General features: G+C 40.2%; 1 protein-coding gene across 4 annotated transcripts in view; it reads left to right on the forward strand.

Annotated features, from left to right (window-relative positions):
• The first annotated feature begins 6 nt into the window (after positions 1 to 6).
• The window catches only part of AGO4 (argonaute RISC component 4), a 38,244-nt gene continuing 24,269 nt past the window's right edge, over positions 7 to 13,981 (forward strand). For 3 of the 4 annotated variants that reach the window (XM_034649064.1, XM_034649068.1, XM_034649074.1), the window contains exons 1-3: positions 7 to 39; positions 8,717 to 8,882; positions 12,320 to 12,440. In XM_034649064.1, the coding sequence (XP_034504955.1) occupies positions 21 to 39; positions 8,717 to 8,882; positions 12,320 to 12,440 (306 nt within the window). In that variant the 5' untranslated portion in view covers positions 7 to 20. Of the gene's footprint in view, positions 40 to 8,472; positions 8,593 to 8,716; positions 8,883 to 12,319; positions 12,441 to 13,981 lie in introns of those variants that run through there. The other variant, XM_034649069.1, reaches the window with a different exon arrangement.

Raw genomic sequence — 13,981 nt, forward strand, 5'->3', positions numbered from 1 at the left:
AGGCGGCCCCCGCCGCCGCCATGGAGGCTCTGGGACCCGGTGAGGAGCGCGCTCGGGCCGGGGCTCGGTTGCGGCGGGGACTGGTGGGCGGGCGGGCGGGTCGCTCCGGGTCTCCCCCATCGGCCGTTCTTGCCTGGGTTCCGGCCGGCAGGCGTGGGGGAAGGGGATCGGTGCCCCATGGCACAAGGCGGAGGGAGCTGACCCGGGCCTTGGGGGGCGGAGACCGCACTCCAGCCTGGAGAGACGAGCCAGGTCTCAGGTCTAAGGGAGGCAGGCCCAGGATGGTGACCCCCGTCCCCAGGTAGACGAGAGACCTAACCCAACCTCGGGGAGGTGGTCTGTGCGCCAGGGTTGAGGCGGGCCAGGTTGGGCCTCAGAAGGAATGATCTGTGCCAGGTGCTCAACTGAGGCCTGGGCTGGACTGGGCCGGGAAGGACCCCCTCCTACTACCAGTGGTATTCTTGGCATGGGGCCACACCCGTGTTTTTCTTTGCGCTGGTAGACGGTCCAGAGCCCTCAGATAAGGAAGAAGAACTTCCTCCAAACACTTCTCATGACCCCCAAAGGCCAAGGGGCAAAGTACCCACCCTTTCTCGAAGGCCCTGAAGTCTCGGGAGATATGGTCCTATGCCTCTGTCAGTTTGTGCAACAGTCCCGGGGTGATCTGGGCTATCACCTTAGTGACAGGCAAGTTACCAGCGAGTCCATTCTAGGATAGGCTTTAATGCCCTGAGTTCTCTTCTAACCGGGTTATAGGTGGTTGTGAGGATTAAATGGAGGTGAAAGTGCTTTGGAAACTGTAATTCCCCATCTTTATGAATGACCTCTGTTTATCTTTCCCAGTTCTGCCCAAACCAAAGAAGCATCCCAGGTTGTAACAAAAGCTCTGCAGGTTGGGAACCTGGTGCTCCCTCCTCAAACCCCAACGGGTTTCTAATGCCTTGGCTAAGTAGGGCAGGTTTTAGAGGCTGTGATAGAATCAACTTTAATATCAAACCTTATCTACATAGTGGATTTAGTTGTAGGGCATTTCATTTTTTTAATGTGTAGAAAATTCACTTTACTATTTGAGTTTGAAAACTTTGCAGATTTGTTTGCTTAGAACTTGTTTATATAACTGAATAATTAAAGCCCACCTTAATTTGCTGCTTTAAGTATTTTTTAAAGGCCCCCATAATCAAATTTCATATGCCTTTTAAAAATAAATTGGTTTTGTGACATTAATATTATTTGATAAGCCTCAATCCGAGTATTACAACTGGTTTACTTCAACTGTGTCCCCCAGCCAAAGGCATGATCACGTCTTCAGGAATGTAACAGACTTCTGTTCAAATCCAGTCTCGTAATTTAATAGTTGTATAACCTTGGGCAAATTACTTAATTCCTTTGAACTTTCATTTACTCATCTATAAAATGAGGGTAATAATAATTATGTGCTGCAAGATTGTTGTGAGAGTGAAATGAGATAATGTGTATGAGAAGTCTTATCGTGGAGACTAATGCATTGTAGATACTTAAATGTTTCCTCTTCCCTCCCAGTTAGTAATTCATAATTGAAGCAACTGTTGCATTTATGAGCTGATGCTGGAAGAGACTATGTAACTGTGTATACAAACTGAATTTCATGGAAAAGATCAACCTGGTAGAGTTATGAACCCCCTAGGGACTTTGGGGGGGGGTTGATTTTAGCTTTTGCAGATTTGAAGACTTAGCTCACTCAGGATCTTGAAAAATTAATTCTCACTAAGCACAGTTTTAAGACACAAATGTATAAATCAAAATGTCACATAGATCTTTTCTGTTAACTAGAATATTTTCTTCCCTGCTGTCTAGCAAACCCGTTTTCAGGTGTCACAGTACCTTGGAAACCCAATTAATAATAAGCTGCTTGCTGAGCATAGAATTGGAGCAAAGGGAGTTGATAGTCTTGTGGGATATTTTATCCAGGCTGTTTTAGAACTCAGAGAAGCATTTCAGCTTTGTTGAAGCACACCACTCTAGTGCTTTGTGCCCTCCTTGCTTGAATAATCACTGACATATTCTCAGTCTTGCCGTGCTCTCTCCTTACCCCATTTTGGTTTCTGACAATAGTAATTTAGAAATATAGCTAGTCAGATTACCAGTTATTTTGGCTATATTAATGATAACTTTTATTTTTACAGTGCTTTAGAGTTTGGAAGGTGCTTTCATAGCTCTTAGCTCATTTGATCTTCTGTGAGGTAGGGAAGGTAGCATTGGCCCCACTTTACAGATGAATAAAGAGATTCAGAGAGCTTAAGTGACTTTATCAAAATCTCAAGGCTGAGTGGTGAAATGCAGATGAGTCTGGGTCATCTGACCCCTAGTCTATTGCTCTTCTCTTCATTTCAGGCTGACTTCATCCAGTCGGTGTTGAGTAATGTTTGTTTCCTCTTCGGAAGATGTAATTTTCTGACTTTCTCACCAACTTTTGGAGATGTGCCCATTATAAAGCCCAGGGACCTTTGAGCACTGACTCTAACATTTATGCAAGTACAATCGTAACGGCTAACATTTATTGAGCACTTAGTATTATGAGGCACCGTGTTAAGCTTTATGTATACGTTATCTCATGGGATCCCCACAATTGCTTTATGAAGTAGATGCTATTATTACCACACCTCCCATCTTTAACAGCTGAGGAAACTGAGGCACACAGTGACTAAGACAATCGCCCAAGATTGTGCAGTTAAGGAGTGGTAAATCCAGGATTGAAACCTCCACAGTTTGGTTCTGCCTTAGCCATTAGGCTTTATTTCTTTGTAAGTAGTTTGCTGAATTCAAAGAAACCAGCTTTTGGAAAATTTTAGATTATAGTCTTCTAAATAAATCCAAACTTACTCAAAGAAATGACCACTCACCTTCTAGCTTTTCTCTCTTACCAAGGAAAAGGCACACACTACTTACATTTCTCCATTAGTCCCACTTCTTTCATTTCCTCTGCCTCTGTCCCTTTGGCATCAAGTCCTTCAGAGATGCATAGATACCTTAGGATTGTGAAGTACATTGAGGAAGAAAAAGCAGTGGGCTGGGAATTGGGAAACCTAATCCCAACCTAAATCCTAGTCACAATTTAAAATCAAAGCCCTATGTCCTTGGGCAAGTCCTTTGCTCCAAATTTCTGTTTCTGAATTTCTATCATAAAATACTTATGATATAATGATTGTTTAAATGTACCTTAGACTATGGAGAGCTAACTTATCTATATGATTTAATTGGGTTAATTCAGTGTGCCTATCACCTCTGAAACTATTTATTATTTACCTCTTACCTTGTTTTTAAATGTCTTACCACAGCCAGAGTAGATCCCTTGTACACCAGAAGTGGAACTCGATTCCAAGCAATCGTATTTTTAGTATAAATTATGTGCTTTTGTGTAAGTGAAAAGTAATAGTCAATTCTTGGGTTTTAGGAATGACTGGGTTTCTGTTCAGTCTCTATCTGGAGCTGCTACAGAGATGATTGGTACAGGCATGCCTTAGGGATATTGTGGGTTCAGTTCAGATCACCACAATAGAGTGACTATCACAAGAAAGCAAATCCAATGAATTTTTTGGTTTCTCAGTACATAGAAAATTTAGGTTTACACTATACTGTAGTCTAAGTGTGCAATAGCATCATGTCTAAAAAATGTACATACCTTAATTAAAAAATACTTTATTGCTAAAAAGTGCTAACCATCATCTGAGCTTTCAGCGAGTCATAATCTTTTTGCTGGTGAGGGCTCTTGCTTTGATGTTGATGGCTGCTGACAGATCAGGCAACGTTGCTGAAGTTTGAGGTGGCTATGGCAACTTCTTAAAATGAGACAGTGATGAAGTTTGCCACATCAATTGACTCTTCCTTTCATGAATGATTTCTCTGTAGCATGCAGTGATGTTTGATAGCATTTTACCCAAAATAGAACTTCTTTCAGAATTGGAGTCTAGGGGCGCCTGGGTGGCACAGCGGTTAAGCGTCTGCCTTTGGCTCAGGGCGTGATCTCGGCGTTATGGGATCGAGCCCCCACGTCAGGCTCTTCCGCTATGAGCCTGCTTCTTCCTCTCCCACTCCCCCTGCTTGTGTTCCCTCTCTCACTGGCTGTCTCTGTCTCTGTCGAATAAATAAATAAAATCTTAAAATAAAAAAAAAAAAAGAATTGGAGTCTATCCTCTTGAACCCTGCCACTGCTTTATCAACTGAGTTTGTATATTCTAGGTCCTTTGTGGTCAGTTCAACAATCTTCATAGCATCTTCACCAGGGATAGAGTCCATCTCAAGAAACCACTTTCTTTGCTCATCCGCAGAAGCAACTCCTCATCCTTTGAAGTTTTATCATGAGATTGCACCCACTAAGTCCCGTCTTCAGGCTCAACTTCTAATTCCAGCTCCCTGGCCGTTCCCACCACATCTGCAGCTATTTTCCCCCTGGAAGTCTTGAACCCCTCACAGTCATCCAGGAGGGTGGGAATCACGTTCTCCCAAACTCCTATTAATGCTGATATTTTGAGCACTTCCCCTGAACCCTGAATCTTCCTAATGGCATCTAGAATGGTGAATCCTTTCTAGAAGGTTTTCAATTCTCTTTGCCGAGATCTATCAGAGGAATCACTCTCTAGGACAGCTATAGCTTTACGAAATGTGTTTCTCAAGTAATAAGCCTTGAAAGTCAAAATTACTCCTTGATTTATGGGCCGCAGAATGGATGTTGTGTTAGCAGACATGAAAACAACACTCATCTCGTTGTATACCTCTGTCAGAGCTTGTGGGTGACCAGGTGCATTGTTCATGAGCAGTACTATTTTGGAAGGAATCTTTTTTGCCTGAGTAGTATTTCTCTACAGGGAGTTGAAGTATTCGATAAGCCATGTTATAAACAGATGTGCTGTCATCCAGGCTTTGTTATTTCATTTATAGAGCACAGGCAGAATAGATTTAGCATAATTCTTGAGGACCCTAGGATTTTCAGAATGAACACTGGCTTGAGCTTAACGTCACCAGCTGCATTAGCCATTAACAAGAATTGGTCTGTCCTTTGATGCTTTGAAGCCAGGCATTGACTTCTTCTCTCCAGCTATGAAAGTCCTAGGTGATCTCTTCTTCCAGTATAAGGCTGTTTCAACCACACTGAAAATCTATAGCCACCTTCATTGTCTTTTTTTTTTTTTTAAAGATTTGATTTATTTATTTGACAGAGAAAGACAGCCAGCGAGAGAGGGAACACAAGCAGGGGGAGTGGGAGAGGAAGAAGCAGGCTCATAGCAGAGGAGCCTGACGTGGGGCTCGATCCCATGACGCCGGGATCACACCCTGAGCCCAAGGCAGACGCTTAATGACTGCGCCACCCAGGCGCCCCCACCTTCATTGTCTTAACCAGACCTTTTGGAGAACTTGCTGCAGCTTCTCTGTCAGCACCTGCCACTTCCCCTTGCACTTTTATGTTCTGGAGGTGGCTTCTTTCCTTAAACCTCATGAACCAACCTCTTCTAGCTTCAACCATTTCTTTCTTTCTTTCTTTCTTTCTTTCTTTCTTTCTTTCTTTCTTTCTTTCTTTTTCTTTCTTTCATATTTCTTTTTCTTTTTTTTTCTTTTTCTTTCTTTCTTTCTTTCTTTCTTTTTTTTTTTTTGAGAGCACAAGCAGGGGTTAGGGGGCAGGGAGAGAGGGAGAGAATCTCAAGCAGGCTCCGTGCTTAGCCTGATGGGGCAGAGGGTGGGGAGGCTCGGTCTCAGGACCCTAAGATCATGACCTGAGCCAAAATCAAGAGTCAGATGCCCAACTGACTGAGCCACCCAGGTGCCCCTAGCTTCAAACTTTTCTTCTGCAGCTTCCTCACCTCTCTCAGCCTTCATAGAATTGAAGAGAATTAGGCCTTGGTCTGGGTTAGGCTTTGACTTAAGGGAATTTTGTGACTCATTTGATCTCTCCAGACCCCTTTCTGCATATCAGCAATAAGGTTGTTTTGCTTTCTTATCATTCATGCATTCGCTGTAATAGCACTGTTAACTTCCTTCAGGAACTTTCCATTGCATTCTTGACTTGGCTGACTGTTTGGCACAAGAGGCCTACTTTTGGCCTGTCTTGGCTTTTGACATGCCTTCCTCACTAAGCTTAATCATTACTAGCTTTCGATTGGAAGTAAGACACATGTGACTCTTCCTTTCACTTGAACACTTGAAGGCCATTGTAGGGTTATTAATTGGCCTAGTTTCAGTGTTGTAGTGTCTCAGGGAACAGGGATCCTCAAGGAGAGAAAGAGAGGGAAATGGCCAGTCAGTGGAGCTGTCAGAACACACAACATTTATGGATTAAATTTATTGTCTCATGTGGTTGCAGTTCATGGCACCCCAAAACAATTAGAACAGCAACTCAAAGATCACTGATCACAGATCACCATAACAAGCATAATAATAATGAAAAAGTTTCAAATATTGTGAGAATTACCAAAATGTGACACAGAGACGAGAAATGAGCAAATGCTGTTTGAAAAATAACACCAATGGTCTTGCTCAATGCAGGATTGCCACAAATCTTCAATTTGTAAAACATGTAATATCTGCAAAGCACAGTAAAGCAAAGTGCAATTAAATGAGGTATGTCTGTATCATTCAGTTACACATTTACTGAATTCCTATTATGTGCGAGTCCTTGAATGAAGTATTGAGGAGATAACAATGAATTGGAGATCCATTCCTTCTAAGAATTTGCAGCCTAGTGGATGGGACAATATTTAAATGTTGTTTCTTTCTATGTACTTGTGCTAAGTGCTCCCTTATACAGAGTCTTGGGTACACCAAGGATGCATCTTCCAGTCTGGGAAACTTCCAGTAAAGAAGTCACACCTAACCTGAGTTTTGAAGGATGAGTACAAGTTAGGGAAAGATTGAACAATGAATTTAATATGTGAGATTTTCAAAAACTTTAAAAGTTAGTATATGGAGATCTGTCAACACACATCTCATTAAAGTGTTTGCTTTGATTCTTCCTAAGTGATGTTGGACCAGAATAGCTTCTTGCTTTAAAGTTTTCTCTCCTTAGTGAATTGTCTTTGTTCTTGGCAAAATGCCATAGCAATAAGAACCTGTTGTAACTTTCCACTGTACTCACAGCCCACTTTATTCACACCTATTCATTCCAGAAAAGATGTTTATTTTTTAGGCCAGTGTCTACTTGACATTATCATCAGAAAGAAGTAAGGTTTTCTAGAGCCAAATATTTCCTAGTCTGTATTTCCTCAATCCTTATCTCCTTAATTTTGGTGGATATTTGATTCTAAAAAGAGAGAGTTTAGGGGAAAAAATAAGTTGGGTAAATAATTAAACAGATTTGTTTATTATAAAACTCATTAGAGAATTTGATACAATAATGTACATTGGAATTTTGAGAAGGGGAGAGATGTGCAGTTTCTTTAGCTTATGGAATCCTTTCTTTTTGTGGAATATTTTATGAAACATCAATGGAATAATTTGAAATGACTGCTCTGTCTAGACTAGGGTTCCTCACCCTCAACACTGTTGATATTTGGATAGATACTTGTTTGTTGTAGGGGCTGTCCTGTGTACTCCAGGATGTTTAGCTGCTCCTAGCCCCTACCCACTATACATCAATAGCACCCTCTGAGTGGTGACAACCAGAAATGTCTCCAGACATTTGTCAGGTGTTTCCTGGGGGACACTGTCTCCCCCAGGTTGAGAACACTGGTCTAGACTGTAAGCTCTTGAAGGCAGAAACTCTTTTTCCTGAATCTGCAGTGCAGGTTAGACATGGAATAAGTGAATAAGTGTTGAATAAATGAACTAGACGTTATGATCAAGAAGTGTCACATTGTCCAGATTCTGCAAACATGAGGTTATAAATGATAAAGTTTAGCATTATTGGTATTGTTTCACTATCTAAATTAGCAAGTAGATTAATAAATATAGCTGCTGTTAATCTCCTCCTGTCCGTACAAATTATAATAATGTAGGCTAGTTTGTGAAGGATTAATGGATCTTCTCCAGCCCGAGCATAGTGATCGCCCCTAGAGCTTAGAGATGGTTTTATTTTCAAATGCATATAATTTTGGCTCTGTCAGTGTAGCATGCAACTCTCAATTCCAGGGTTGTAAGTTTGAGCCCCACACTGGGTGTAGAGATCACTTAAAAATGAAATCTTTTAAAAAATGCGTATAAGTTTGTAAGCCTACCTGTAGATGTAGTGATGCTTGTAAGAGGTTTTCTGCTGTAGCCTGTGTCTGAGAGGAGTTCATTATACTGTCTATATAACTTTGATGTCCCCCAGATTCAAAATATTTGAATATTTTGAATATTTGCCACATGGCAAAATATTTAGAAATCTAGGAAACCTTAGGTTAAAAGATACGACAAACTCTTCTTTTTTTTAAAAGATTTTATTTATTTATTCGACAGAGATAGAGACAGCCAGCGAGAGAGGGAACACAAGCAGGGGAGTGGGAGAGGAAGAAGCAGGCTCATAGCAGAGGAGCCTGATGTGGGGCTCGATCCCATAACGCCGGGATCACGCCCTGAGCCGAAGGCAGATGCTTAACCGCTGTGCCACCCAGGCGCCCCAAGATACCACAAACTCTTAATATCAGAGTATGTTCCATGAATAATAAGATCTCAATAATTATATCTATTATTATTACTATCATTATGATCACAAAGGGAATAATATCCTTTATGACCAAATAGCACATCAAATGTCTTTCAATCTCTTCAGGACCTCCAGCCAGCCTGTTTCAGCCACCTCGTCGTCCTGGCCTTGGAACTGTTGGAAAACCAATTCGACTGTTAGCCAATCATTTTCAGGTTCAGATTCCTAAAATAGACGTGTATCACTACGATGTGGATATTAAACCAGAAAAACGGCCTCGCAGAGTCAACAGGTAAGGATTAGAAAAACTACTATATATTTAAGTGCATATAACTTATTTATTGTGTATCATATTGTTCTCTAAATTCTTTCAACATGTAGGCTTTGTTTTCTAAGATGGTAAGTTTCTTGATAGCAGCCTTGTTGTTTCATGCTTGGTTATCCTCCCCACATTCTGGCAGAGTGCTGGATACATCATTGTTCAATAAGTAAATACTTATCGAATGAAGGAGAATGTCACTCTTATTGTCCAATGGTAGCAGAAATTTAAATAATAAATAAAAAAAGGTGAGGCATTAGTGTCCATGGGAAGTTAGAACTGTCTGAAAATTCAGGGGCATCTGGCAGGCTCAGTTGGTGGAGCATGCAACTCTTGATCTCGGGGTTGTGAGTTTGAGCCCCATGTTGGATGTAGAGATTACTTAAAAATAAAATCTTAAAAAAAAACTATCTGTAAATTCAGATTTTATTATTAAGTGTTAGTATCGGACATGAGAAAAATGTCAGTGCGAAGGCAGAAGAATCATCTTGGAGTATTGAAAAAAGTAAGCTCGGAGAGAAGCTCTGTTTAGTTCTCACATTACCCAAGAGGGCTCTAGATGAGATGAATTAAGCCTTGTGGTTTGTGTGGCAGGAATTTACCAAGTGTGAAGACATAGTCCTGTAGTAGGTATTTTTACAATGCTAAGAACACCTACTTACCTTTTCCCTGTTTTCATGCCAGGATGGTTAAGCAATCCTTAATATTAGTATTCTTGCCTTTCTAAGAATGCCTGTGCTGTCAAGCACAATATTTTATGCTGCTTGATTTTTGTTTCTCATTATACATCAATAATATGGCTTTCTGGTACAGTTTAATCTCATGCAAGCCCAAAATTGCTTGACTGTTGTATAACTGAGATCAATTACAATAGAAGTGGTATTAATGGCTAACATTAATCCATTCAATGACTATTTTATTGAGTGCTTACTACGTACCAGGTATTGTTCTATGCCCTGGGAATACAGCATGAACAAAAAAGGCGAAAGTTTCTACCCTTGAGGAGCTTATATTCTAACAGGGGAGAAGACCAAAAATAAATGAATAAGCAAATAAAACATATTACATGTTAGTGATAAGTGCTATGAAGAAAAATAAATCAGGGAAAGAAGACAGAGAATGGGGGTGGGGGGGAGCCACTGAGATATTTTTAATAACTTTTGGAGGTGGTGTCACCAAGATGTGCTGATGGATGGAACATGGGGTATGAGGGAAGAAATGAGTCATGCTCGATCCCAGGGTTTTTGTCCTATGCAAGTGGAAAAATGGAGTTGCCGTTTATTGGGATGAGGAAAACTATGGGAGCGGTCAACAGGGCTGGCAGATCAGGAGACCTGTTTTGGACACATTAGGGCTGAGATGTCTCTGAGACATCCTAGTGGAGATGCTGAGTGGGGAGATGAATAGATGAAGTTGGATTCAGGGGAGAGGTTCACGCTAGAGACAAACCTTTGAGAGTCATCACCATATTGGTGGTAAAGCCATGAGCCAGGTAAAATTATATCGGAAGTGAATGTGGTTAGAGAAAGGAAGACTCCGAGACTGAGTCCTGGGGCACCCCAATATTTTAAAATTGGGGAGATGAGGATTATTAGCCAGGAGACTAGCATGGAGAGGCCACTGGGATAGGCGAGAACTGGGACAGAGTGAGGAGGCAAGGGAAGATGTTTTAAGTTGGAGGAATTTATCATCTAATGTTCAAGGAGCACTGAATTTAGCATTGTGGAGCCCACTGGGGACCTTGATAAGAGTAGTTTTGGTGGAGGGAAGGCGGAGAAGGTTTAAGAGAGACAGGAGAAGAGCAATTAGAGACAACTCCTTTAAGGGATTTTGACACAAAGGGGAACAGAGAAGTGGGATGTTCCAATGAGGAGGAAGTCAGGTCAGGGAAGTTTAATTTTTTTGAAGAAGAGAGAAACTATAGCATATCTGTATGCTGAAGGAAATAATCCAGTAAAGAGGAAAAATTTGATAATTCAGGAAAGAGGAAAATTCTTGGAGTCGTATCCATGAACACACCAGAGTAAGTAGTCTTATTGTATGACAAGCTCTGTTCTAAATATTCTGTGTGTATTTATTCACTTAATACAACAAACTTTTGTGGTAGGTATTATGATTATTATGATTATTATGATATTACAAAGAAAATAAACAGGTAATGGGAGATTCAGTAACTTGCCCAAGGTCACGCAGCTCTGCCGCTCAATCACTGTGTGACCAGGGGCAGATCACTTACCTATTCTGAATTTTTTTTCTCTTTCTACTATGGAGACAGTAATCATTACCCTATCTGTCTCACAAAGATTAAGTGAGAATAGAGGTGAAAATATCTCTTCACTATAAAACAATTTATGGTTGTAATTTAAGAATGTAAGATGAGAAATTACCCTTCCGATATGAAAATGTATTATTCTTAAGATAGCTTTTTTAAATCGTTAATATGCGATACTACATTTTTCCATCAATTGTTTTCAGTTGCACAATTTGGATTATAAATGTGTATCTTTTCCATAGATTTTGTTTGCAGAATATGAATGCCTTAGCTAGTTGTGATGTATTTTGGCTTTTAAGATACAGTTGCCACCTGTAGCACTCACTAAACATTGGTAAGATACAGTTTTCTTAACTCTAGCATTCCAAAATTGTACAGACTCAGATCTGTCCATCTTAAACCATATACTGTAGTTATCCTGCGACTGCCTTTACTTCAGAGCCTACAGACAGTGCGGTCTGGCACGTGCACAAGAACTCTTAGGTAAAGCTGTGCATGCTTGATTGAGGGAAAGGCTTTCATTCTAAAAAGAAAGAAACTACATTGGTAATCTTTATGGAATGACAATATTTTACATTTCCTTCTCTACACTGCTCTTTGGAGTTAAACAAGACAGTATGAAGAGTAATAAATTACCAGCATTAGACAAAGGGGTTGACTTTGAGTATGACGCATCTTGGATTTATTGGTCCTCACATTTCTGAATTTCCGCCCACTCTTTTTTCTGAAACCATGATACTTGAATGAGGATGTTTATTTGCTAACACATTTAGCGCGGTTCAATTATGAGTACTCATGCCAAACTTGGATACCTAAGATAGGTTGTTCTCGTAAGGCTATATTTGTCATGGGAGAGGATTATGAAAGTCAAGTGTTTGAGAGGATGCCATAAATGTTATGCTCTGTTTTTATTCCCTGCTTTTCTTATCATCTCGCAGCTGGTTTTGTTCCCTTGTTGCTACTTTCTTTCGTTGACCGTTGTTAACTATTTTTTTAATACCTGAGGTCAATTATAACTATAACTCTTACTTTTCCCAAGTAGTTTTGAACTCAGTGGAGGTGATTAAGGTATGGCGATAGTTTCCTTACTGCTCACCATTTCTCGAAGCTAACTGCCACTCTCTCCATTACTGTTAAGAGAGGTAGTAGATACAATGGTGCGGCACTTCAAGATGCAAATATTTGGTGATCGGCAGCCTGGCTATGATGGCAAAAGAAACATGTACACAGCACATCCACTACCAATTGGACGGGATAGGGTAAGTGTTAACAGCCAGAAATGCATATTAGACTTAGGTCGTTTACATAGGACAAAACTGTTTCTCTTTCTAACAACAACTTAATTCTTAGAGTTGTTTCACATGGTGATGATAGGTTTCTTAACTGTGTCCATATTCTCTTGTCCCTTAGTTAATCAATAATCGGAGATGAGATTAGCATTAGAATTTAGGTTGACTATAATTATTAGAATTAGATTAGATTAGGTTGATTACATATATGCCAAGTTTTTCATGTTGCTAATGTACTTGCTATATGAATCTGAACAATGGAGTTTTTATAGATTATAGAAAATTATAGATTATAGAAAACACCCACTTATGAAAATATTCATAATACCATAATAACGTTTTCTTTTACTAGTTTAGTTTTTAAATTAGAAAAGCAATATGTAAACATATACTCCTTATAAACTTACTTAGGAATCTAGAAATACTGGGGCGCCTGGGTGGCGCAGTCGTTAAGCGTCTGGCTTTGGCTCAGGGCGTGATCCCAGCGTTCTGGGATCGAGCCCCACATCAGGCTTCTCTGCGATGAGCCTGCATTTTCCTCTCCCACTCCCCCTGCTTGTGTTCCCTCTCTCGCTGGCTGTCTCTCTCTGTCAAATAAATAAATAAAATCTTTAAAAAAAAAAGAAATCTAGAAATACTGAGATTTCCTGCCTCCCTACCTGCCTGCATCCCCCAATCCCATTTTCCTTTTTAGAAGAAACTACTCTAATAGTTCGGTGTGTATCCTTTCAGATAGTTTTATGTGCATTAGCTATTTATGCATATGCTTATGTATATTCTTATTTGAACTATTCTTATTGAACTGTGCTAAGGATTTGCTTTTTCATTTAACAATATGTCTGGGAGATCTTTCCAGTTCTGTACATTTAAATACACCTTCTCATTTATTTAATTCAAATTCTTTTTTATTGTGGTAAAGTATGCATAACATAAAATTTACTATTTTAACCATTTTTAAGTGTACAATTCAGTGGCATTTGGTGTATTCACGTTGTTGTGCAATCATAGCCACTATCAATCTCCAGAACTTTTTTATCATCCCAAACCGAAAGTACATACCCACTCAGCATTAAGTTCTCCTGTCCCCTTCCCCCAGTTCCTGGTACCCACTATTCTACCTTAGGTCTTGGGGCGCCTGGATGGCTCAGTTGGTTAAGCATCTGACTCTTGATTTTGGCTCAGGTCATGATCTCAGGGTTGTGAGATCGAGCCCTGTGTTGGGCTCCGTGTGTGGAGCCTGGTTGAGATTCTCTCTCTCCCTCTCCTTCTGCCCCTCCCTCTTTCTGTCCCTATGAATTTGACTATTCTATGTACTTCATGTAAGTGGAATCATACAATATATGTCCCTTTGTGTCTGGCGTATTTCACTTAGCATAATGTTTTCAAGGTTCATCCATGTTGTAACATTGACCTTATTTTCAAACTATTACATAATAGTTAATATTATATTATTCCCCTCTTGATGGACACTTAGGTTGTTTCCAATGTTCTGCAATTACAGAAAGTGTTAA

The sequence above is a fragment of the Ailuropoda melanoleuca genome, chromosome 2, assembly GCF_002007445.2.
Source record: "Ailuropoda melanoleuca isolate Jingjing chromosome 2, ASM200744v2, whole genome shotgun sequence".
Lineage (NCBI taxonomy): Eukaryota > Metazoa > Chordata > Mammalia > Carnivora > Ursidae > Ailuropoda > Ailuropoda melanoleuca.